This window comes from Thalassophryne amazonica, chromosome 1, assembly GCF_902500255.1.
Source record: "Thalassophryne amazonica chromosome 1, fThaAma1.1, whole genome shotgun sequence".
In the NCBI taxonomy this organism is placed as follows: Eukaryota; Metazoa; Chordata; class Actinopteri; order Batrachoidiformes; family Batrachoididae; genus Thalassophryne; species Thalassophryne amazonica.
Genome location: NC_047103.1, coordinates 160937520 through 160963147, shown reverse-complemented (window position 1 = coordinate 160963147; position 25628 = coordinate 160937520). Strand labels below are relative to the sequence as shown.

General features: G+C 39.9%; 1 protein-coding gene across 13 annotated transcripts in view; it reads left to right on the top strand.

Annotated features, from left to right (window-relative positions):
* LOC117516901 (mitogen-activated protein kinase kinase kinase kinase 4-like) overlaps positions 1-25628 on the top strand; it is a 122535-nt gene that overhangs the window by 53630 nt on the left and 43277 nt on the right. For all 13 annotated transcript variants that reach the window (XM_034177857.1, XM_034177871.1, XM_034177828.1 and 10 more), the window contains exons 4-10: positions 21734-21859; positions 23044-23154; positions 23272-23362; positions 23594-23724; positions 23877-23931; positions 24015-24093; positions 24949-25124. In XM_034177857.1, the coding sequence (XP_034033748.1) occupies positions 21734-21859; positions 23044-23154; positions 23272-23362; positions 23594-23724; positions 23877-23931; positions 24015-24093; positions 24949-25124 (769 nt within the window). The remainder of the gene's footprint in view (positions 1-21733; positions 21860-23043; positions 23155-23271; positions 23363-23593; positions 23725-23876; positions 23932-24014; positions 24094-24948; positions 25125-25628) is intronic.

Below are 25628 nucleotides of genomic sequence, written 5' to 3'. Positions count from 1 at the left end.
TGGTGAATTGGAAACTTTGATTGTCCAGGTTTCCTTGCAAGAGAGATCTCGAGCTCAGTGAGACTAACCTGGTTAAATAAAGGTTAAATAAAAATGTTCATGTTTCAGTGATGCAATGTGACTTGCAACCCATTGGGAAAAAAAACTGCGGATTTTTATTTTATTTTATTTTTAAACTTATTTGAGGTGGTAATGTTGGGAATATGAAATTGAACATTGTCTGCAAAACTCATTGCTTTCAAAGCTTTCATTTTTTTCCATGACAAAAAAATAACATCCAGACTCCAGTCACAAGCATCTACCTCGTAAGGATGGATGCTGTGAATCGCCTTTAGCTTCTCCTTGTAACAAGCTAATGTCGGTTCATCCAAAGAATCTCTGTAGCATGCATGGGGCATCGAAAAAAGAGGTGGGTGTTTAGGATGTTTTAAGACATTTTGAACATTCCTGCTTCGACTTTCATCTGCAGCAGGTTGACTGACAAAATGGTTTTGCATGATCCATCTTGGTTGACCATGCCCAGAATGGAATGGGGTCTATAGAGACCAAAACTGTTTTTGTGCCAGGCTACAAACATGTTTTTCTTTTCAAGCCAGCCTCAAGTAGCCACTTATGCATTGGCTTCATTTTGAGGTTGCTGCTTCCCTCCACTTGCATCGTTTAAGGTGGAGCTAAAATGTCAAACCATTAAAATACGTTGTACTTTTAATCTCACACTGTATAATACAGTATATACACATTATAGTGCTTTTTGTTGTTTGGCAATAACAGTGTCAGAACATGTTTACACATGTAAACCAGAGTAGATAATGGATGAATCATGACAAGTTTTGTTCCCAGAAAACAAGACACCAATGAGGCTTTTTTGTTTTTGTTTTTTTTTAAACTACACTGGGAGAAGTTCAGTCCAGGGTTTGAGATTTACAGATTAGTAATGTCAGTTTTATGCAACAACTGTGCACCTTCAAAGTGTGGGGTATTGTACAAGAATTTGATTATTTTACCCCAGATGATTAGTTTTTATGTCCTATATTTATTCTGTGTCTGTATTTGTGTGTCAAACCATTCTTGTATGGAAACTATTAATATGTGGTAGACACTTGATACTTACGCCATAAGTACCTTACAGGGAGGAGATGAGCTGATTAGATGTTAGGGTCGTTTGGTGCATATATTGGAACGTTAGTGAGGGTGAAATATTTTATTTTCAGTCTTGCAAACATGATAACCCATTAAGACGACATGGTAGACAGTTACACTATAGTACCCCCTGGAGAGTAGATGAGTTGGTTATATTTTGTACAGTGTCTGGTGTATACAGTTGTATGCAAATGTCTGGGCACCCCTTATGATTTCTGTGATTTTCCTTTATAAATCATTGGTTGTTTGGATCCGCAATTTCAGTTAAATATATCATATAACAGACAAACACGGTGATATTTGAGAAGTGAAATGAAGTTTATAGGATTTACAGAAAGTGTGCAATAATTCTTTAAACAAAATGAGGCAGGTGCATAAATTTAGGCACCCCAACAGAAAAAAATACATCAGTATTTAGTAGATCCTCCTTTTGCAGAAATAACAGCCTCTAAATGCTTCTTATAGCTTCCAATGAGTCTGGATTCTGGTTGAAGGTATTTTGGACCATTCTTCTTTACAAAACATCTCAGGTTTGTTGGTTTCCGAGTATGGACAGCCCACTTAAAATCACACCACAGATTTTCAATAATATTCAGGTCTGTGGACTGAGATGGCCATTCCAGAATGTTGTACTTGTTCCCCTGCATGAATGCATTAGTAGATTTTGAGCAGTGTTTAGGGTCGTCGTCTTGTTGAAAGATCCAGCCCCGGCGCAACTTCAGCTTTATCACTTATTCATGAACATTGCTCTCAAGAGTCTGCTGATATTGACTGGAATCCATGTGACCCTCAACTTTAACCAGATTCCCATTACCTGCCCTGGCCACACAGCCCCACAGCATGATGGAACCACCTCCATATTTTACTGTAGGTAGAAGGCATTTATCTTGGAATGCTGTGTTCTTTTTCAGCCATGCATACCGCCCCTTGCTATGTCCAAATAACTCAATTTTAGTTTCATCAGTCCACAGCACCTTATTCCAAAATAAAGCTGGCTTGTCCAAATGTTCTTTAGCATACCTCAAGCAACTCTGTTTGTGGCGTGTACCTAGAAAAGGCTACCTCTGCCTGCGGTGTTCCATTTCCTCACTATGATCCTCACAGTGGAAACTGACAGCTGAAATCTCTGAGATAGCTTTTTGTATCCTTCCCCTAAACATTCTTTGTTTTCAGGTCATTTGAGAGTTGTTTAGAGGCTCCCATGTTGCCACTCATTAGAAGAGATGCATTTGCAGTTGGCCACCTTAAATGCCCTTTCTCATGATTGGATTCACCTGTGTAAGGAGGTCGAGGGTCAGTGAGCTTACCAAACCAGTTTTGTGTTCCAATAATTAGTGCTAAATGTATTAAAATCAATAAAATAACAAGGGTGCCCAAATTTATGCACCTGCCTAATTTTATTTAAATAATTATTGCACACTTTCTGTAAATACTAGAAACTTCATTTCACCTCTCAAATATCAGTGTGTTTGTCTGCTGTAGGATATATTTAACAAAAATTTCTGATCCATACAATCAATGATTTATAAAGGAAAATCATGAAAATTATCAGCGGTGTCCAAACGTTTGCATACAACTGTATATTTGCATATTAATACGAATTTAATGAATTTTTATTTTATAATAGTTGTTACTTGAGAATGGTTTGACAGAGGTGTTCTATTCAGAATAGTATGTAGCTAACCAATGATTATTATCCTAGAGACTAAAGGGATTATATTTAGTTGAAAATATGTAGTTTTTTTATAGTGATCACAAAGATGATCAACACAAAACACATTTATTGTGTCTGTATGATTATTTTCTGTGCTCATCAAATATGACAGTACATTGAGGCATAATATTTGCCTAAATATGTAATGCTCACACTGTTCAGGTTAATCTAGGCTTGGATGATTCCTCAGTTTTGAACATTCGTCTTTGCTTCCATTGTCTTGTTAATAAATGACATCTGAATGTTTTTAGCTGACAAAGGAGAAAATGCCATACTATGTAATGAGGCCTTCGCCCATAATAAAGAACAGGGGGAGGGTAGAGGCAGGAGGATGCTTTTTGAGAGAAGATCATTTTGTGGCCAAAAGGCTGCGCTCAGCTGTGGGAGGTCCTATCTAGAGACGAGTAACAACACAAAACCACACATACGTTTCAGAGTAGTAGTGAAGGCCAGAAGAGACAACCACCCACATGGGCATAATAATGGTGTAGGAACACGGGCGTAATCATACTGTGCCGCTTCTCGCACATGCTTCATTAACAACTCCTGCTGGTGACATCTGGAACTCTGGATGGGTTATACTTATTGGTTTGACTTCTGTTTCTTCTCTAAGGAGTAGAGCCTGAACTCCTCACTTAAATTACACCCATGCAAGGAGACATTTACCACTTTTGTGTGCCACATATTCTCAGCTTGGTTTCACAGTGGTCATCATTATAACCATGAAAAAGGTTTGTGACCCAGCATCCCTGGTTTGTTTGCTGCCACTCCCCTGTCGGTCTGTTTTTGGAAGGCAACATCATGATGAGTCAGAATTGTGCATGAGTACTTCATTATTTAAAGTCACAAATAATGTAATATCTATAGATGCTGGTGAATTTTGTTAGTGTTGCTGGATCTCAGTGCAGCATTTGTTACTCTGGATCACAGTATCTTGATCTTCTTCTTCTCCTTGGTCTTTCGGCTGTTCCCGTTAGGGGTCGCCACAGCAGATCAATCGTTTCCATCTCACCCTGTCCTCTGTATCTTCCTCTGTCACACCAACCACCTGCATGTCCTCTCTCAGCACATCCATGAACCTCCTCTTTGGCCTCCCTCTTCTCCTCCTGCCTGGTGGCTCCATCCTCAGCATCCTTCTCCCTATATACCCTGGGTCCCTCCTCTGCACATGTCCAAACCATCTCAATCTCGCCTCTCTGACTTTGTCTCCAAACCGTCCCACCTGAGCTGTCCCTCTGATATGTTCATTCCTAATCTTGTCCATTCTTGTCACTCCCAAAGAGAATCTCAACATCTTCAGCTCTGCCACCTCCAGCTCTGCCTCCTGCTTTTTTGTTAGTGCCACCATCTCTAAACCATACTACATAGCTGGTCTCACTACTGTCTTGTAAACTTTCCCCTTCACTCTTGCTGATATTCTTCGGTCATAAATCACTCCTGCCACCTTTCTCCACCCATTCCACCCTGCCTGCACTCTCTTCTTCACCTCTTTACTACACTCTCCATTACTTTGAACAGTTGACTCCAAATATTTAAACTCATCTACTTTCACCACTTCTGCTCCTTGTAACTGCACTATTCCACTGGGCTCCCTCTCATTCACACACATGTAGTCAGTCTTGCTTCTACTGACTTTCATTCCCCTTCTCTCCAAAGCATATCTCCACCTCTCCAGACTAGATTCAACTTGCTCTCTACTCTCACTACAGATCACAATGTCATCTGCAAACATCATAGTCCATGGGGACTCCTGTCTGATCTCATCCGTCAACCTGTCCATCACCACTGCAAACAAGAAAGGACTCAGAGCTGATCCTTGGTGTAATCCCACCTCCACCTTGAATGAGTCTGTCATTCCGACTGCGCATCTCACCGCTGTCACACTATTCTTGTACATGTCCTGCACTACCCTAACATACTTCTCTGCCACTCCAGACTTCCTCATACCATACCACAACTCTTCTCTTGGCACCCTATCATAAGCTTTTTCTAAGTCCACAAACACACAATGTAACTCTTTCTGTCCTTCTCTGTACTTCTCCAACAGTATTCTCAGAGCTTTTATTAAACATTAAACATTATTAAACAATCTGGTTAGAAACTCTACTGCCATCTCTTCTAGACATTTCTATGCCTCCACTGGAATATCATCTGGACCAACTGCCTTTCCACTCTTCATCCTCTTCATAGCAGCCCTCACTTCTTCCTTGCTAATCTCTTGTACTTCCTGATTTACTCTCGCCACATCATCCAGCCTTTTCTCTTGCTCATTTTCTTTATTCATCAGCTCTTCAAAATATTCCCTCCACCTTCTCAGCACACACTCCTCCCTTGTCAGCACATTACCATGTGCACCTTTTACCACCCTAACCTGCTGCACATCCTTTCCAGCTCTGTCCCTTTGGCTGGCCAATCGGTACAAGTCCTTTTCTCCTTCCTTACTATTCAACTTCTTGTACAGCTTGCAATATGCCTTTTCCTTTGCTTTTGCTACTTCTCTTTTCGCCTTTCGCCGCATCTCTTTGTACTCCTGTCTACTTTTTTCATCTCTCCGACTATCCCAAAACTTTTTCACCAACCTCTTTCTCCTTATGCTTTCCTGGACCTCTTCATTCCACCACCAAGTCTCCTTGTCTTCCTTCCACTGTCCAGATGTCATACTCAGTACTGTCCTAGCTGTCTCCCTCACCACATCTGCAGTACTTTTCCAGTTGTCCAAAATTGCTTCCCCTCCAACCAGTGCTTCTCTCACCTGCTCGCTAAATTTCACACAACAGTCTTCCTCCTTCAGCTTCCACCATCTAATCCTTTGTTGAGCTCTCACTCTCGTCTTATTCCTTACCGCTAAAGTCATCCTACAAACAACCATCCTATGCTGTCTAACAACACTCTCTCCTGCCACCACCTTACAGTCTGTGATTTATTTTAGCTTGCATCTCCTATAGAGAATGTAGTCCACCTGTGTGCACCTTCCTCCACTCTTATGTTACCCTGTGCTCTTCCCTTTTCTTAAAGTAGGTATTTACCACTGCCATTTCCATCTTTTCTGCAAAATCAGCTACCATCTGTCCTTCCCCATTCCTATCCTTGATACCATATCTACCCATTATTTCCTCATCACCTCTGTTCCCTTCACCAACATGCCCATTGAAGTCTGCTCATATCACCACTCTTTCATGCTTGGGCACACTCTCCACCACCTCATCTAACACACTCCAGAAATCTTCTTTCTCCTTCATCTCACAACCTGCCTGTGGGGCATATGCACTGATGACATTCATCATCACCCCTTCAATTTTCATCTTCACACTCATCACCCTGTCAGACACTCGCTTAACCTCCAACACACTTTTAACACTCTTCCTTTAAAATGACCCCAACACCATTTCTCTTCCTGTCCTCACCATGGTACAACAACTTGTACCCACCGCTGATGCTCCTGCTCTTACTTCCCTTCCACTTGGTCTCTTGCACACACAATATGTCTACCTTTCTCCTCTCCATCATATCAGCCAGCTCTCTCCCTTTTTACCAGTCATACTACCAACATTCAAAGTCCCCACTCTCATTTCCACCCTTCTAATTTTCTTCTTCTCCTGCTGTTTGTGGCAATGTTTTCCTCCTCTTCTTCGTCGTCTTCGCCCAGCAGTATCCCAATTTCCACCGGCACCCTGTTGGGCAACGGCACCGGTGGGGGATGTTGTTAACCTGTGCCGCGACCGATCTGGTATGGGAATTCGATTCTTAGTCTGCATAGTTGGTTGGCTTGTTTTACGCCGGATGCCCTTTCTGACGCAACCCTCCTTATTTATCCGGGCTTGGGACCGGCACTCATAATGTGCTGGCTGCATACCCCATGTGGCTGAGTTATCACAGTATCTTGATATGTAGGTGAAACATGTTTTTCTGTGTTTCTGGGTCTGTGTTAGCTTTGTTTTCTTTGCATCTCATAAAGACGTTTTTCTGAAAATGCTGCATTGCCATGTGGTGTCCCTCAGGATTCACTGCTGAGCCCAATTTTGTTTTAATAATAGATGCTACCACATGGACATATTACTCGTAGTTTTAATAGTATTTCTTTTTATATTTGTGCCATTGATATCCATTTGTATTGTTCTTTTAGACCTGATAGGGTCCGTAAAGATTTAAATGAATGTTTGAATGCTGTCAATCATGGGTTAACTGAAAATGAATGCATACAAAACATAGACTCAGATTACTACATTTCACACCTCAGTCTGAAAAATCATATGCTCTACTCTCTTTCATTCATAATGGGTGTTCAGGCTCTCCCCTTCAGGCTAGCCTTCATAATTAGTGTCTGTTTGGATAAACCATTGTTTTTAGATTGACATGTCGCATGTTTGACACGTACTAAAATGGAGATTAGTCGTACTTAAATTATTTCAAATTCACACTGTAGCTGCATTTAACCACCTGACAAACCTTATTACGTTAATTTTATCTATGTCCTTAGACAAGATACTTCATCTGCATTGTCTTAATCCACCTAACTTCAAATTGGTACTGGCCTTGCCTGGAGAATTTATCTGTGATGGACTGGTGTCTCCGGGAGCTCATCCACTTAATGCTATAGAATCCAGAGAGAAGCACCAGTGGGCATCAGGGTCGATATAGGACGTGCTTCTCCCATTGGATTCCAGTTTAGTTTAGACTTTAAAATAAAGTTCTTGCTTCCCTTTTTTTTTTTTTAGCTCTGTATGATGAAGAACACTGTTGCATTTCTAACCTTTTCAATCCATCTCTTTTCTTGCTGGGCTCTCAGGTCTTCAGATGAATGAAAGTCCCACATAGTTATTTGTCTTTCAGTTGATTGCACCTAAACTCTGGAATTAGCTCCTTTCGATGCCACATTCCACTGAGTATGTGGACTGCAGACATTTTGATCCAGACTTCCGTATGGGTAGCATTTTGATCTTTGGGTTTTATTCAGTCTTGTGTGTGTACTTAAGCACCATTTTTTAACCTATTTTTCCCCCCTCATTTTGACCTCGTTGTTTATTATGTATGCACTTTGTGATCTTATGTTTGTGAAATGTGTGGTATTAGTAAGTTTTACTAATATTCACTGACATAGAAATAGAAAAAGCGAAAGCTGGAACCAGTCAGGTTTGCATTTCCCTTCATGATTTAACCAGTTAGTTGAAAATCTAAATAATTGCTATTTTTCTGTGGATTGACTTTAACTCACTGTTTCAGAACAATTGCATTAGTTGTTGTTTCTCTTTTCAAAGAAGACTTTTCTGTTGTAGTGTTTTATGCTCTGTGCAGTACACCTGAGGACAGAATTTGGTTGGATTTGGTACCCAACACTGACTAATACTAGGTGTGATTTTTCAACAAACTTCAGCTGCAGTAAAATCCACAGAAAGCTGCTATCATTTCACAACCAAGACAGATTTTGAATATCTGCCCATGAAGTGATTCATGATATACTGACTCACCATCTGCATTTTTTTTCTGATGTGGTGAAAATTGATTTTCAACTGCTGCTAACTCCTTAACATTTGCAGACACTGATTGAACCGACAACGGAAATTGTGTTGTTTGGATAATGAATACTTAGACATTCTATGACTTTTTTTGTTTTGAATGAAATATAAATTCACTAATTCTATTTCATATCATTCATTGCATTATTTGAGCTTTATTTAAAGTTATTTTAGAGTGTTTCACAGTGTTTTTACAGTCTGTTAGACAAAGTGGTCCTGGGGTTGCTGATGAAGGATTTCTGTTTTATTATTATTATTATTATTATTATTATTGTTATTATTGTTTAATATGCAATTGGTTTTACAAGGTGCAAACAAAAGGAAAATATAACGCAATGCTAAAATACCCTCAGCCGTATGAGCATTGTATTCTTTAAAATTTGCAGTTGTTTAATTAATTATTAAGATCCTATTGTCTTATGTACAATTTGTACATATTCAATAAAGCTCCTCGATCAATTAATCAAAAACAATATTTACGTTTTAACAGCATCTGCAGCAGGCCTTGTGTGTGTGTGTACATGAGCTTTTGACAAGAGGGGAAGTTGTGCAAATCAAGTAATATTTGTAGATCACCCTCTGTGCATTTGCTGGTATTATGAGACTCACATCGGATAAAATGTCCCGTCCGATCGCAATGTATTTCCATTAAAATGCTCACATGTGGGACCAGAGTCATTTCTGTGATTAAAAGTCCGACCGTTTATTTTTTTTCACACCATGCTCAGCAGTGTCAAATCACAGCTGGCTGACCACAAATCAACAAAGGTAATTCTGAGTGTCTTAACCAAGGGACGGTCTTTGGTGCTGAAAAATGAGGCCTATGCCGGAGTGCCTAAAGCTGCAGATCCTTTGCTCTGCTTTGAGGCAGTTTATCCAATTGGACACTTCTAATAACATTTTTGCCTGTTCAGTAGCAACAAGAAGCTGTTTATTGTGGAGTTGTTGATCAGTCAAGTAACATTAATTAGTTGGTTAACTTCTGCTTGCTAAACATGGTGTTTATGTTCTAAATAAATATGCACAGATTTATGTAATTTTGTCATAAGTGAAAAGATGATGTCTAAAGTGTCTGAAAATGGAGCCTTAATGTTAGAACTGTTATTGGATAGTCATCGTACTATGTTCTCCACTCAGATTGCAATAGCCAATCACAGATTAGCCTTTCTGTCCATCATTTACCTGTATTTTGGCATGCTTGGTGCCAGAAAGTTATGTTGGATCCAAAAGGATCCAAAAAGGCTAGGACCAAAAGTTATATTGGATTGGTTCCCACTGACCAATAGCGTTAGAGCTTACTGCCAACAGCTAGCCAATCAGAGCATGGCATGCGAAGGTCAGGAACTAGCTGACAGACGCTGGTTGAAAAAATGGCAACAAACATGTCAACAACAGCAGAAAATCGTCTGCCAGTGAGGTTTGCTGAGTTCACAGAGGAGGAACTGGTGGAAATATTGAACTCCAAGGATGCCAAAAACACTAAGAAGGTAGAGAAGCACGCTACTGACGTTTTAGAAGCATTCATCGCATCAGAATCAATCATATGCTGTTCACAACAAAATAAATTGATCTAGTTTACTTGACTCTTTGTTGTTTGCTTAATTTGGGAGGGGGGTGGAGAACATAACAATTGATGGATGGCAAGGAGTCCAACATAGAGAAATATTGGATGAAGAAAAGTTATATTGGACGAGGCGTAAACTTTTCTCTATGTTGGACTCCTTACCATCCATTATTTGTATAGTATTTGAGCTGTGCTCTGGCTGCTCAACTCCTCCATGAGACTGTCCACTGTCACTCCATGTACTCCAATCCACATACTTCAGTCCTCTTCACCACTGCCATAAGCTAAAATGAATGCTTTTTCACTTAAATTTTGTGATATAAATGCCTTAAGTATTGTTATTGTTTATGTAATTCGAGGAAGTAATTTGCTTCTTAACATTTAAATATTTACACATCATACTGAATTTATTTCAAGTAGAAATTTTTGAAGTTGTAACTACTAGGGTTGCACAATTAATCACATTGCAAGCGTAATTGCAATATCAATCAGTGATCATGTAATCAAAGTGTGCAACTTAAATGTATAAATAAATCTTCACGCACTACATTGAATGTGCGCTACCATTAATTATGCAGATTTTTTCCCTCCTGTATTGGATATTGTAGACTTTTATCCATTGTTGAAATAGTCACTGCAGAGTTTATTGCCTTAAAAAATAAAAATAAAAACACTTTTGAGGAAGGGTGACAGCTCCAGGTTGTTGTTTTTTTTGTTTTTCTGTCTTGCATGAATCAAACACCTTTTCTCAAGGACACATTAGTATAATATTATTTTCATGTGGAGATGAGATTTAAGTGTGATTCAAACTAAAATAAAAAATGTGATTGTTTGAACCAGCATTTTTGCAAGAAATGGCAAACAGCTCATTGGCTAAATAAAACTTGTTGAAGCTGGTTAATGTCTGAATGATCATTAAACATAGCCACATGTTATTTTAGACCCATGAATCTGTCAAAAAAAACCTGTATAATTCTTTGAAAGAGTTTTTTTTACTCACCATAACACTTTAAAGATGCTGTGTTGTTTGTAAAAGATGTAACACTTCCTATATCTTGTAAAATAAAAGTCTAAATGAGTTTTCTCAATTAATTTAAAGACCTTATGCCAGGAAAACCTAAGTGAATTTTCACCTGTTCCGTTGGCAATTATTCATTTATTTATTTATTTTACAGGAAATCACGGGGTTTTAACTGGTTTTTAATAAGTAACACAGCATATATATTCTACACATACATATTCTATTTCTACCTCATTTTCTTATTTTATTGTACTGTTACAAGTATTATTATTATTGCTTATCCTTGCACACGCTGTTTGATGAACATTTTCCTCTACTTGCACCCATCTTGTTTTTTTTTTTTGTTTTTTTTTAAGAGCTGGCGTAACGTGAATTTCTCCTCTGTGAGATCAATAAAGTTTTATCTTATCGTTTTTGTGTCTTCTGTAAGTGTAGATTAGATTTTTTTTTTTATTACTATTTTTTTTTAGTAGAAATGCTACATTTTGCATTTTTGCAGTGAAGGGTATTGGATGAGTTGCAATGTGAAACCTTACACGAGATGTTGTCAGATTCTGTTATGCAGCTTTAAGTCTGTTAAAGATTTAACTATTTAAGATTTTTGAACCAGTCTTTGGTTTTCCACTGCTCTCTCGAATACTTGAAAATGAGTGTTTTGACATAAAAAGTCAATTCCTTTAGATTCAGTTCAGTTTTTATCTTTAGTCATGTGTAAATATATGTTTATCTCTGCTGCGCTGCTGTTGGACCCAAGCTTCTCCGTTTCACTCTTCTCTCTGTGTAATGCAAAATTCCATATGATTTTACCCACCCCACCCCCCACCACTTCACCATGTGACTTTCAGAGGCAGCCTTTCACAGCCTGGAGTGTGATAATCCAACAGCTGCACAACAGAGGGGTAGATTTGGGGGTTGGAACAGGGGGCACAACAGAAAGCCTTGCGTCAACTCAAACAACTTATGCAGCAGCAGCTGTGCAGAGTTTTAGGTGATGCATAGAGAACAAAATCCTCACTTCAGCCTCAGCTTTTCTTTCACGGTTGTGCTGTACAGTTTAGACGTGAGCAGTACGTGAGATGAACTCCTCATACTGTCTTGCTAACCGTGCCGATTAAAACCTTACTAAAAGCTATTTCAATAGCCAAACTATGGCTACACTGTACAGCATGAGACCTCACACACACGTGATCCAGAAATCATTGGATTTTCTTAGCCTGAGTAGCATGCAGATATAATAGAGTAGAGCCACTCCCACCTTTGCTTTCTGTCCCCCACCTCCCACTGTACTTCCTATAGGAGAGGCCACGTAATCATAAAACAAACCCTTTGCAGGCTTAGTTTGTCACTGGGAATTATCAACTTGCTCTTGGGTGAATGTGCAGCTTAGCATGGCAGCTAGTTATGATCTTTTCCTGAAGACATGCTTTTGGAATATTTGCACAGAAAGCCAACTTGAACAGAGCATATATGCACATTCAAGTTGCATTTTCCTGTCTGTTTAGCTTTTTAGACTCTGAATAGTCTGAACAAAGTCCCACTAATTGAACCCATAGTTTTGCAGATTTGTTATCACTACTTGCACAAAATGAGAATATGTTAGTCTTGTGTTAATAGGTACCATGGCTTTGCAGGTAACGTGAAAAAAGGTTTAAGCCTCTTTGCTGTGTACTGAACAAGCCACAACCAAAACGTGAGTCCCATCCAGAAGAAGTTGCAGTTCCTTGAATGGCTGCTTGCTGACTCCAAAAGCAAGCAGATTTTCATAGAACCCCATGTTAAAATGTCCAATGTTAAAGGAGAAATAAACATGTTTATACTCTGGTACAAGACACTCACTCTACATTGTCTCATTTCAACCAGCTGTAAATGGATACGGGCCTTGGCTGGAGAAGTAACCTTTGTCGGACTGGTGTCCCATCCAGGTGGAGTTGTGGGTTCTCATCCTCTTAGAAGGATAAGGATGGGTACCATCGAGCCTTAGGGCCTATATAGGACTAACACCGTGGTTAAAAAAAACTGTTTTGGTTTCTGTAGCTAATTTGTCACTCCATGACAACTGTATGGGTATTGAATTTTGCTTTATTTAATTTTTTCCTTAGTCTAAGACATTTAAAGTTATAAAGTTATGCACGATTAGGGGCATGGTCACTTTGAGGGACAACTAGTTCGGTGCCACTGAGCCTAGCTAAGAGCTCTGGTAGCACTGAGCCTGCTAGCTGTGGTTGTTTGTCTTGACAAATATCAGTAAAAATTATGACTTATATGGTAAAATGTCACAACGGATCATACAAGAAGTCTGTGCTGCATTTTCAGTTACTTGCACAATCTCTTCTGCATATTGCTTGCTACTGTTCCATTGTTTCTGGTGCAACAACGATAACTTTCTGCACCCGCTGCCAGCAGGAGTTTCCAAAATCGAACATCACCAATGTTCATCGGATTTGCAAGATGACGAAAGCTCCAGCTAGCAAAGTAAATAAAGGATTTAAATTATATCTTTTGCCATATATGCACATCTGCAAAGTTAGCATTAGCAAACACTAGACCGGAAATAACCAAACAGTATTATTTTAAATTTGTTGTACCTCACAAACTCTACTGCATGTAGTGAAATTTTCATATTACTTCATCTAAACAATTTAGGCAACGGATGGGTCATTGTTGTGTCCCACATAGCAGTGGATCAATATCTCCACCTGGTGGACATTTACTATTAATGCAGGTACAATACAATGTCTTTATTGACTTACTTAGACTTAGATGACTTTATTCATCCTACCAGGGGCAATTAATTTCAGCAGCTTGCGTACTGGCACACAAAACACAGTAACCACCCAATACAAAAAAATACATAAAAAAGTTAGCCAATATATATACCCGTGTGTATGTGTGTATGTATGTATATATATATATATACACTCAACAAAATTATAAACGCAACACTTTTGGTTTTGCTCCCATTTTGTATGAGATGAACTCAAAGATCTAAAACTTTTTCCACATACACAATATCACCATTTCCCTCAAATATTGTTCACAAACCAGTCTAAATCTGTGATAGTGAGCACTTCTCCTTTGCTGAGATAATCCATCCCACCTCACAGGTGTGCCATATCAAGATGCTGATTAGACACCATGATTAGTGCACAGGTGTGCCTTAGACTGTCCACAATAAAAGGCCACTCTGAAAGGTGCAGTTTTGTTTTATTGGGGGGGGGATACCAGTCAGTATCTGGTGTGACCACCATATGCCTCATACAGTGCAACACATCTCCTTCGCATAGAGTTGATCAGGTTGTCAATTGTGGCCTGTGGAATGTTGGTCCACTCCTCTTCAATGGCTGTGCGAAGTTGCTGGATATTGGCAGGAACTGGTACACTCTGTCGTATACGCCGGTCCAGAGCATCCCAAACATGCTCAATGGGTGACATGTCCGGTGAGTATGCCGGCCATGCAAGAACTGAGACATTTTCAGCTTCCAAGAATTATGTACAGATCCTTGCAACATGGGGCCGTGCATTATCCTGCTGCAACATGAGGTGATGTTCTTGGATGTATGGCACAACAATGGGCCTCAGGATCTCGTCACAGTATCTCTGTGCATTCAAAATGCTATCAATAAAATGCACCTGTGTTCTTCGTCCATAACAGACACCTGCCCATACCGTAACCCCACCGCCACCACGGGCCACTCGATCCACAACATTGACATCAGAAAACCGCTCACCCACACGACGCCACACATGCTGTCTGCCATCTGCCCTGGACAGTGTGAACCGGGATTCATCCGTGAAGAAAACACCTCTCCAACGTGCCAAACGCCAGCGAATGTGAGCATTTGTCCACTCAAGTCGGTTACGACGACGAACTGGAGTCAGGTCGAGACCCCGATGAGGACGACGAGCATGCAGATGAGCTTTCCTGAGACGGTTTCTGACAGTTTGTGCAGAAATTCTTTGGTTATGCAAACCGATTGTTTCAGCAGCTGTCCGAGTGGCTGGTCTCAGACGATCTTGGAGGTGAACATCCTGGATGTGGAGGTCCTGGGTTGGTGTGGTTACACGTGGTCTGCGGTTGTGAGGCTGGTTGGCTGTACTGCCAAATTCTCTGAAACGTCTTTGGAGATGGCTTATGGTAGAGAAATGAACATTCAATACACGAGCAACAGCTCTGGTTGACATTCCTGCTGTCAGCATGCCAATTGCACGCTCCCTCAAATCTTGCGACATCTGTGGCATTGTGCTTTGTGATAAAACTGCACCTTTCAGAGTGGCCTCTTATTGTGGGCAGTCTAAGGCACACCTGTGCACTAATCAGCATCTTGATATGGCACACCTGTGAGGTGGGATGGATTATCTCAGCAAAGGAGAAGTGCTCACTATCACAGATTTAGACTGGTTTGTGAACAATATTTGAGGGAAATGGTGATATTGTGTATGTGGAAAAAGTTTTCGATCTTTGAGTTCATCTCATACAAAATGGGAGATCAAAACCAAAAGTTTTGCGTTTATATTTTTGTTGAGTGTATATATATATATATATATATATATATATATATATATATATATATATAAAGAAAGACCCTACAAAGAGTTTAAGAGACGAATAGCAGAGGGAATAAAAGATTTAACAACCGGTTCATCTTGCAGACAGGTGAAGCATAGCGATGACCTGAAGGCAACAGGGAAAATTCACCTGCCAGCACGTGACCAGGAGAAGACAAAATAGAATTTGCCTTCCTCAATTTTTGCTGGTCACAAAAACTGGTTAGATCCCTAAATTTCACTCCAGTGATCTTTGAACATATTTTTATAATACTGTACAAGCTGTTTTATCTTTCAGTGCGAGGCTGGGAAACCAGCAGATGAAAGAGAAACACAGGATTATTGGTTTCATTTCATCAGTAAATTACGTTTAAATTGTGTTACAGAGTGACGTCATTAAAGAGTAATCTGTGGCTGATTCTACCTATATTCAGTGTTTTAAACCCAAGTTGCACTTTCACAGTGGAACATGACTGACTGAAGCAGTGCTTCACGACACACTGGCCACATCAGGTGCACGTGGAGTTTGAGTAATTGAGCAGCCTGCTGTAGGTGATGGGTTTGTAACCTTAAAAAAAATCTGTTTTTATGGGAATAAGGTGGAGGTGATGGTCTAGTGGTTAATCCAGTTGTGCCCAAGTTCAGGCCTCAAGATCTACCTTCCTGACACTCTTAGTTGTCTCCCTGCTCCAACACACTTGAATCCAATGAAAGACTCGTTAGCAGGCTTTTAATGAGCCTTTCATTGGATTCAGGTGTGTTGGAGCAGGGAGACGACTAAGAGTGTCAGGGAGGTATATCTTGAGGACCGAACTCGGGAACCCCTGGGTTAAGGCATTGGACTTGAGACCAGAAGATCCTCTGTTCAAATTCCAGCCTGACTGGCAAGGTTTTTAATCCCCTATTGCTCCCGTTGTGTAGTGAGCGCCTTGTATGGCAGCACCCTCACATCAGGGTGAATGTGAGGCATTAGGTGTAAAGCGCGGTGAGTGTCTGATGCAGATGGAAAAGTGCTATATGAATGCAGTCCATTTACCATTTATTTAAGACAGTATCTGGGTGCTCAAATCCCCCCTACACACACACTCACACACACACGACTGAGCCTCAGCCCACCACGTCTTACTGATGTCATCACTGTGTACTATTAGTAGTCATATGATGATGAAAATTTGAGCGTTTGCAGTAAGAGTTGTGGCCAAAGTGGATTTGTTCTGGAACCAAGGCAGTAGTCACACACTGACGGATTGAGTAAACTGATCACAAGAAATTTAATTGATCATTTTTCCGGTAGCAAAAATCATTTAATTTGTTTGTCTCCGGTGGATTTTGGGATCTGATGGAATGAGTGGACAGTCGTCGAATGTGGGTGTGCAGCGCTTCTGGACATGAAGAGAATATAAACAGATAATGCATGGATAAAACTATTAATCTTCTCATTAGCAAATGCAGGGTCATTGCAGTCCTTGTGGGACTCTTTAAAATCTAACAGTGGTGGTGGGTTGGGCTGGGGTGCTGTACCTTATTGTTCCCTCATTTGTCTGTAGTACTTAAAAACTGCCAGCCTTGGACCAAGATAACAGCGTGGATACGGGAATTTATTAAAACTGCTTTTCACATTGTGAAATGGGGTATTTTTACAACATTTTTCTAATTTTCTCAAGGAAAAAAACTAGAGCACCGCGCTTTTAGAGTGCAAACCTCCGCCAGCACTAGTTTGCACTTCCACAAAGTTTTACCTTGGAAAAAATTTTCAAGGTCAAATCAAAAGGGCTTTTCAGTAATAAAATGAAATATCTGTTAAATCTGCAATACGGACGAGATTTGGATCAAACTTACAGTGAGGAAAATAAGTATTTGAACACCCTGTGATTTTGCAAGTTCTCCCACTTAGAAATCATGGAGGGGTCTGAAATTTTCATCTTAGGTACATGTCCACTGTGAGAGACAAATCACAGAAATCACAAACAAACAAACAATTTTTTTTAAATAATTTATTTGTATGTTACTGCTGCAAATAAGTATTTGAACACCTACCAACCAGCAAGAATTCTGGCTCACACAGATCTGTTAATTTTTCTTTAAGAAGCCCTCTTATTCTGCACTCTTTACCTGTATTAATTGCACTTGTTTGAACTTTTTACCTGTATAAAAGACACCTGTTCACACACTCAATCAATCACACTCCAACCTGTCCACCATAGCCAAGACCAAAGAGCTGTCTAAGGACACCAGGGGCAAAACTGTAGACCTGCACAAGGCTGGGATGGACTACAGAACAACATGCAAGCAGCTTGGTAGAAGACAACTGTTATGATTATTTATTAGAAAGTGGAAGAAACACAATTGACTGTCAATCTCCCTCAGTCTGGGATTCCATGTAAGATCTCACTTTGTGGGGTAAGGATGATTCTGAGAAAGCTCAGAACTACACAGGAGGACCTGGTCAATGACCTGAAGAGAGCTGGGACCACAGTCACAAAAATTACATTAGTAACACATGATGCTGTCATGGTTTAAAATCCTGCAGGGCAGCAAGGTCCCCCTGGTCAAGCCAGCACATGTCCAGGCCAGTTTGAAGTTCAGCAGTGACCATCTGGATGATCCAGATGAGGCATGGGAGAAGGTCATGTGGTCAGATGAGACCAGAATAGAGCTTTTTGGAATCAACTCAACTTACCATGTTTAGAGGATGAGAACAACCCCAAGAAAACCATCCCAACTGTGAAGCATGGGGGTGGAAACATCATACTCTGGAGGTGCTCTTCTGCAACGGGGACAGGACGACTGCACTGTATTGAAGGGAGGATAGATGGGGTCATGTATTGCGAGATTTTGGCAAACAACCTCCTTCCCTCAGTAAGAGCATTAAAGATGGGTCATGGCTGAGTCTTCCAGCATGACAATGACCCCAAACACACAGCCAGGGAAAATAAGGAGGGGCTCCGTAAGAAGCATTTCAAGGTCCTGGAGTGGCCTGGCCAGTCTCCAGACCTGAACTCAATAGAAAATCTTTGGAGGGAGCGGAAACTCCAAACCTGAAAGATTTGGAGAAGATCTGTATGGAGGAGTGGACCAAAATCCTTGCTGCAGTGTGTGAAAACCTGGTGAAAAACTACAGGAAATGTTTGACCTCTGTAATTGCAAACAAAGGCTACTGTACCAAATATTAACATTGATTTTCACAGGTGTTCAAATACTTATTTGCAGCAGTAACATACAAATAAATTATAAAAAAAAATCATACATTGTGATTTTTTTAGATTATGTCTCTCACAATGGACATGCACCTAAGATGAAAATTTCAGACCCCTCCGTGATTTCTAAGTGGGAGAACTTGCAAAATTGCAGGGTGTTCAAATACTTATTTTCCTTACTGTAGTCTATTCACTGAGAGTGCCAGTTTGCACCTTATTACCACAAATGAGAGTGATTGAGACATTTTTGATTAAGATATAATGCAAAATGTACATCAAATGGGCTTTTCAATATTAAATTCAAATATCCACAAAATCTATAATCTGGATCAGATCTGGATCAAACTTTGTCAGGCGATAGTGAGTGCCAGTCTGCACATTACTTTCAAATGCGAGAGTGATTGGGGCACGTTTGATTAAGATATAATGTAAAATATACATTAAATGGGGTTTTCCATGTTAAATTTAAATGGCTACAAAATCTGCAATCCAGATCAGGTCCAGATCAAACTTTGTCAGTCGATAAAGGATACATAGCACCTTCAAATTTGAAAGAAATTTGTTCTTTTTTGACAGACTTATGAATTTTTGAAAATTTGAAAATGAACATTTTGAAAATGTTTGGGGAAAAAAAAAAGGATAGGGGTTTTTCCTGACTTTGACCTTTGACTTGAAAATGGAATAGGCTCTTGCCTATCATGATATGAATCCTCTGTAAAACTTTCATAACTACAGTAGTGTTCACAATAATAGTAGTGCTATGTGAATAAAAAGATTAATCCAGGTTTTGAGTGTATTTCTTATTGTTACATGGGAAACAAGGTACCAGTAGATTCTCACAAATCCAACAAGACCAAGCATTCATGATATGCACACTCTTAAGGCTATGAAATTGGGCTATTAGTAAAAAAAGTAAAAAAGGGGGTGTTCACAATAATAGTAGCATCTGCTGTTGACGCTACAAACTCAAAACTATTATGTTCAAACTGCTTTTTTAGCAATCCTGTGAATCACTAAACTAGTATTTAGTTGTATAACCAGTTTTTCATGATTTCTTCACATCTGCGAGGCATTAATTTTGTTGGTTTGGAACCAGGATTTTGCTTGTTTACTTGTATGCTTGGGGTCATTGTCTTGTTGAAACAACCGTTTCAAGGGCATGTCCTCTTCAGCGTAAGGCAACATGACCTCTTCAAGTATTTTGACATATCCAAACTGATCCACGATACCTGGTATGCGATATATAGGCCCAACACCATAGTAGGAGAAACATGCCCATATCATGATGCTTGCACCACCATGCTTCACTGTCTTCATTGTGAACTGTGGCTTGAATTCAGAGTTTGGGGGTCGTCTCACAAACTGCCTGCGGCCCATGGACCCAAAAAGAACAATTTTACTCTCATCAGTCCACAAAATATTCTTCCATTTCTCTTTAGGCCAGTTGATGTGTTCTTTGGCAAATTGTAACCTCTTCTGCATGTCTTTTATTTAACAGAGGGACTTTGCGGGGGATTCTTGCAAATAAATTAGCTTCACACAGGCGTCTTCTAACTGTCACAGCACTTACAGGTAATTCCAGACTGTCTTTGATCATCCTGGAGCTGATCAATGGGTGAGCCTTTGTTATTCTTCTCCGTTTTCTTCCACGTGTCTGTTTTTTTTTGTCCATTTTAAAGCATTGGAGATCATTGTAGATGAACAGCATATAATCTTTTGCACCTGCGTATAAGTTTACCCCTCTCCAATCAACTTTTTAATCAAACTACGCTGTTCTTCTGAACAATGTCTTGAACGTCCCATTTTCCTCAGGCTTTCAAAGAGAAAAGCATGTTCAACAGGTGCTGGCTTCATCCTTAAATAGGGGACACCTGTTCACACCTGTTTGTTCCACAAAATTGACAAATTCACTGACTGAATGCCACAGTACTATTATTGTGAACACATCCTTTTCTACTTTTTTTTTATTTTTACTAACAGCCCAATTTCATAGCCTTATGAGTGTATATATCATGAATGCTTGGTCTTGTTGGATTTGTGAGAATCTACTGAATCTACTGGTACCTTGTTTCCCATGCAACAATAAGAAATGTACTCAAAACCTGGATTAATCTTTTTAGTCACATAGCACTACTATTATTCTGAACACTACTGTATATATGAAAAATTGTGGGTTCCAGGCTGTTCACAAACACACAAACAAACACGGGTGAAAACATAACTTCCCCCCCAGACATGAATCTCAATAAAGATGATTCTGCATGGTACAGCTGCTTTTGACAGATGTAAATGATTGATTTGGTGCAGCTCCACGTGTGGAAGGAGAGTGATCACCTTCGTGGACGTGTACCCTCTCTGAGTGCCCTCTGTGTCTATAAAACCCTCACTCCTACTTCTGTGTGGTAAAGGCATGAGCACGTTTAGCAGCTGTCAGTAACTTGATGACAGTGGGTTCAGTTATTCTATGATTACTGAGGAAATAAGTCGGTCATCATTTTTAATAACGACGTGCAAACCGTTTAAGAAAATGGAGTAAACACCGCCAACATGGTGACACCCAGATCAGCAATATTCATTTATTTATTTTAGTTTTCAAAACTGCTCTTTCGCGTCTCTTCACTAAACCTATGGGTGATGTCACACAGGGATTGTCCAGTATATTTACAGTCTATGGTGCTGAAGAGCTCAATTTAGGATGTTGTCATCAAAATAATGTATATCGTTGAAGGATTTTGCAAACAGTGTAACATTTTTTTCCTGTACAGCTACTGTACTCATCATGTCACAATGAGTCATCATGTGTCAGTCTCTAAACAAAGGCACAGTTTGTGGCTAGACAAATGACTAATACAGTATTGTGATATAGTAGAGTCCCACTGTAGATACTGTACTGTGAATACTGCAGAATCATGCATGGAGGCAGTTGACGTGAAACATTTAATGCCAAATCATTTTAAATGCACATCTATAAGAAAGTGCCGACTTGTTTTTTTTTTTGTTTTTTTATAGCTCTTGTAACTGTGCGTCTTGTATATTAAGGATGAAGAGGAAGAAATTAAACTCGAGATCAACATGCTGAAGAAGTATTCTCATCACAGAAACATAGCTACATACTATGGTGCTTTCATTAAGAAGAGTCCCCCAGGACATGATGACCAGTTATGGGTAAGGTCACAAATCCATTCCCAAATTAGTTTATTTAAAAAAACAAAAAAAACAAAGGTAAAATCTGTAGCCTGCTAAATTTTATTTTTGACTGAAATGATGGATGACTATATTTACTTTTCTGACAAGAAAAAAAGGTGCCCCTAAGGCTTGAAGCAAATAACTTTCATAATATTGTTGTTCACGTGGCAATGACAGTGGTACCTTACATTGTGGACCAGATAAGTATGACCTTTGGCCAGAATTGTTCACTTGGTCATACAAGCATCAGATTTGGCATGAATGTTCTTCATAAATCAGTGTTTGAGGAAAAAAGTGCTGGCTACTTGAAAATCCAACATGGTGGCCAGGTAGGGGTCAATGAAGAATTACACAGGGGTCAAAATTTAAAGATGCTCCAATCATATTGAAAAGTATAACACATTATTTGTCTGATCATAACTATTCCAAAAAGGTATAGTTTGGACTATCTATGATTGAATGTTATGGAGTTATGAGGTAAAAACAGCAAAAATGGTGACAAAGGTCAGTTTCAGTTTGTACAGGGGTCAAAAGTTAAAGCTGCTCCACGTTTTGTAAAATGTGATGCATATTATTGGTTGAGTTAATAGGGGTTTAAAAAGGAATAGTTTGCACCATGTGTCATGCTTAGTTGTCACGTTACAGGATAACATACATCATATGCCATACAATCCAATCGACATCAACATTGTTTGACATTTACTCTGAAAACCAAGCATTCAACACAATCAAAACTTTTCAATTTATTAATGCTATTAGTTCAACCAATATTTTGCACCACCTTCTACCAAAATTGGAGCAACTTTAACTTATGACTCCTGTGCAAACTGAAACTGTCCTTTCTTACCATTCTTGCTGTTTTTACCCCATAACTCCATAACATTCAGTCATAGATAGTCCAAACTATACCTTTTTGGAGTCTTTGTGATCAGACACATAATTTGGTATAGCTTTCAATATGATTGGAGCATTTTTAAATTTTGACCCTGTGTCATTCTTCATTGACCCCTACCTGGCTGTCATACTGGATTTTCATGTGGCCAGCACTTTTTTCTCAAACACTGATTTATGAAGAACATTCATGCCAAATCTGGTGCTTGTATCACCATGTGGATTGTTTCAGTTATCTGCTGCACTACAGTGGTTTGTACTCTGTTGTGTAGTTGGTGATGGAGTTCTGTGGTGCTGGTTCGATCACAGACCTGGTGAAGAACACAAAGGGGAACCAGCTAAAGGAAGACTGGATTGCCTACATCTCACGAGAGATTCTTAGAGTGAGCTCATTCTCCCCTCCTCTGTCTACCATGTCTAAAGTGTGTGTGTGTGTGTGTTTTCTGTAAGGTGTCCATTGTAGACTCACTGCTTATCCTTGCTCTCGCTAACATCCCCAGGGTTTGGCCCACTTACATGCCCACCATGTCATCCATCGTGACATCAAGGGTCAGAACGTCCTGCTGACTGAGAATGCTGAAGTTAAACTAGGTGAGCATGAAACTTGTACACCTTTTGGGGGTCATCTTTTCACTCGGGACAAAAATTATTTTAATAGTTCATTATGTATTTAGAATGCAAACACCACTGCAGGCTAGGCAGCTAATTTACATTATTGGATGGGGCAATAACAAACACTCACCATTGAACAGGTGAAAATGTCATTTGAAATGTTCGGATGCACCGATAGTGAAAAGTGTAAATTTGCTGGTGTCTCTCCAGTGGACTTTGGTGTGAGTGCCCAGCTGGATCGGACCGTGGGGAGGAGAAACACCTTCATCGGGACTCCTTATTGGATGGCTCCTGAAGTCATCGCCTGTGACGAGAACCCAGACGCTACATACGATTACAGAGTAAGAAGCAGTCAGGTCATAAAATGCTTGATTGGATATGTGTGCATGGGTGTATGTTAGCTGTGCAGACCATACATACATGCACGTGCAGACCAATAATGGGCGTGTGGATGAGGCTGACTGTGCGTAATGGCCATGGTTTTCTGTTGCAGAGTGATCTGTGGTCTTGTGGTATCACAGCTATTGAAATGGCTGAAGGAGCCCCGCGTGAGTGCCAGCTTTTATGTTGTTGCCATTTTTTCTTAAAATGTGTTCATTGAATTATCATCGACTTGTGCGTCTCCTTCTAGCACTTTGCGACATGCACCCAATGCGTGCGCTCTTCCTCATTCCAAGAAACCCACCTCCTCGGCTGAAGTCGAAAAAATGGTGAGTCCTATCCAGAAAGGATCTTTACTGTTTTTTCTGCTTTTTGGAATCCTGCTTTTACACAGTTAGTATGTGATGTATAATATTTTTATGTGTAGATTTCTTGCTCTATCACTTCAGGTGTGCTCTTACACATTTTGGATTTAGGCAGGCAGCTACACAGGCTTGAGTCCAGATTTGAGCATTTCCACTTTGCTTTGCTGTGGATTTGAACATCTGTGGGCAGACTTGTTCTTTTGTGGCCCACATGGAGGAGCTGCTTTAGATGCACTGCAGAACAATCCCTCAAACTTGTGTTTACAAGGCACAATTGATTTATTCAGTTGGTTCAGTTAAAACAAATGAAAAAAGTCTTCTCCAAAAGAGTATTTTGCATAAAGGGATTGAATGTGTTTTCATTACTTTGGAGCTCTTGGTACATCTGAATTGTTTTGATCAAAAGTGGCTTGATACACGGCCTGAATGGCAGCAGGTGGAGAGATGAGGATGATTTCTTTGATCAGCACTCTATTTGTCAGTTTTTCGAGGCATATATGTGATGAAAGGCCTGCCGCTGCCTGTCCACATCTCTAAAGTCAATTTAGACTGAAAAATCACAGGCCGCCGTCACGCTGTGGAGTGTTTTTTTTTTTTTTTTACTGTCACGAAGCGCTGAGTGCTGTTCAGATTGATGAGTAATTTGGAATCAGAACTTGTTTGCAGAAGTGTCTGTTTTCCAAATGCTTTGGCGAGATCTATGGTCATCTGAGACATTTGCTTTTGTCTCACTATCTTCTTTTTATATGTGCATTAATCCTTCACTTCGCTGCTCCTTCACTTTTTCTGCATTCGCTTTCTTCTACAATATGGCTACAGGTCCAAGAAGTTTTTTAGTTTCATCGAGAGCTGTCTAGTGAAGAATTACACACAGCGCCCCCCGACAGAGCAGCTGCTGAAGCACCCCTTCATCCGAGACCAGCCCAACGAGCGGCAGGTTCGCATCCAGCTTAAAGACCACATAGACCGGACCAAGAAGAAGCGAGGAGAGAAAGGTGTTGTTTATATCACTGCTTTCAGTTCTTGACAAGATATTCTGTTCTTTAGCTTGTTGTCACAGGAAACCTAGAAAAACAGTTGTTTGCAGTTTTTTTTTTTTTATACCCCTTCAAAAAAAAATTTTAAATCATTTTGTCACTGTCCATTGAATGGTGGTGTCTCCTAAACCGTTGGGTTGGTTTCAGTGAAGCTTCTTGTGATGGTTGAACACTATATGAAAATTTACATAAAGGAAAATTATTCAAGTCCAGTGTCTTCAAGGTGGGAGCGTTTGAATTTTGTGTTTAATTAATGCATCATGATACTGAGCCCATAACATAACTTCTAAATAGTTTTGATTTCAGTGAAACTTCACACTGTGGTGGCATGCTGTATTAAGATGTGCATGAACGATAATGGTTCCTTTCCAGTGTCTTCAAGATTAGATCCATGCAAGCTCCTTAATACCCTAGTTTCTCCCGGTGTGTAGTGAGTGCTTTGTATGGCAACACCCTGACATC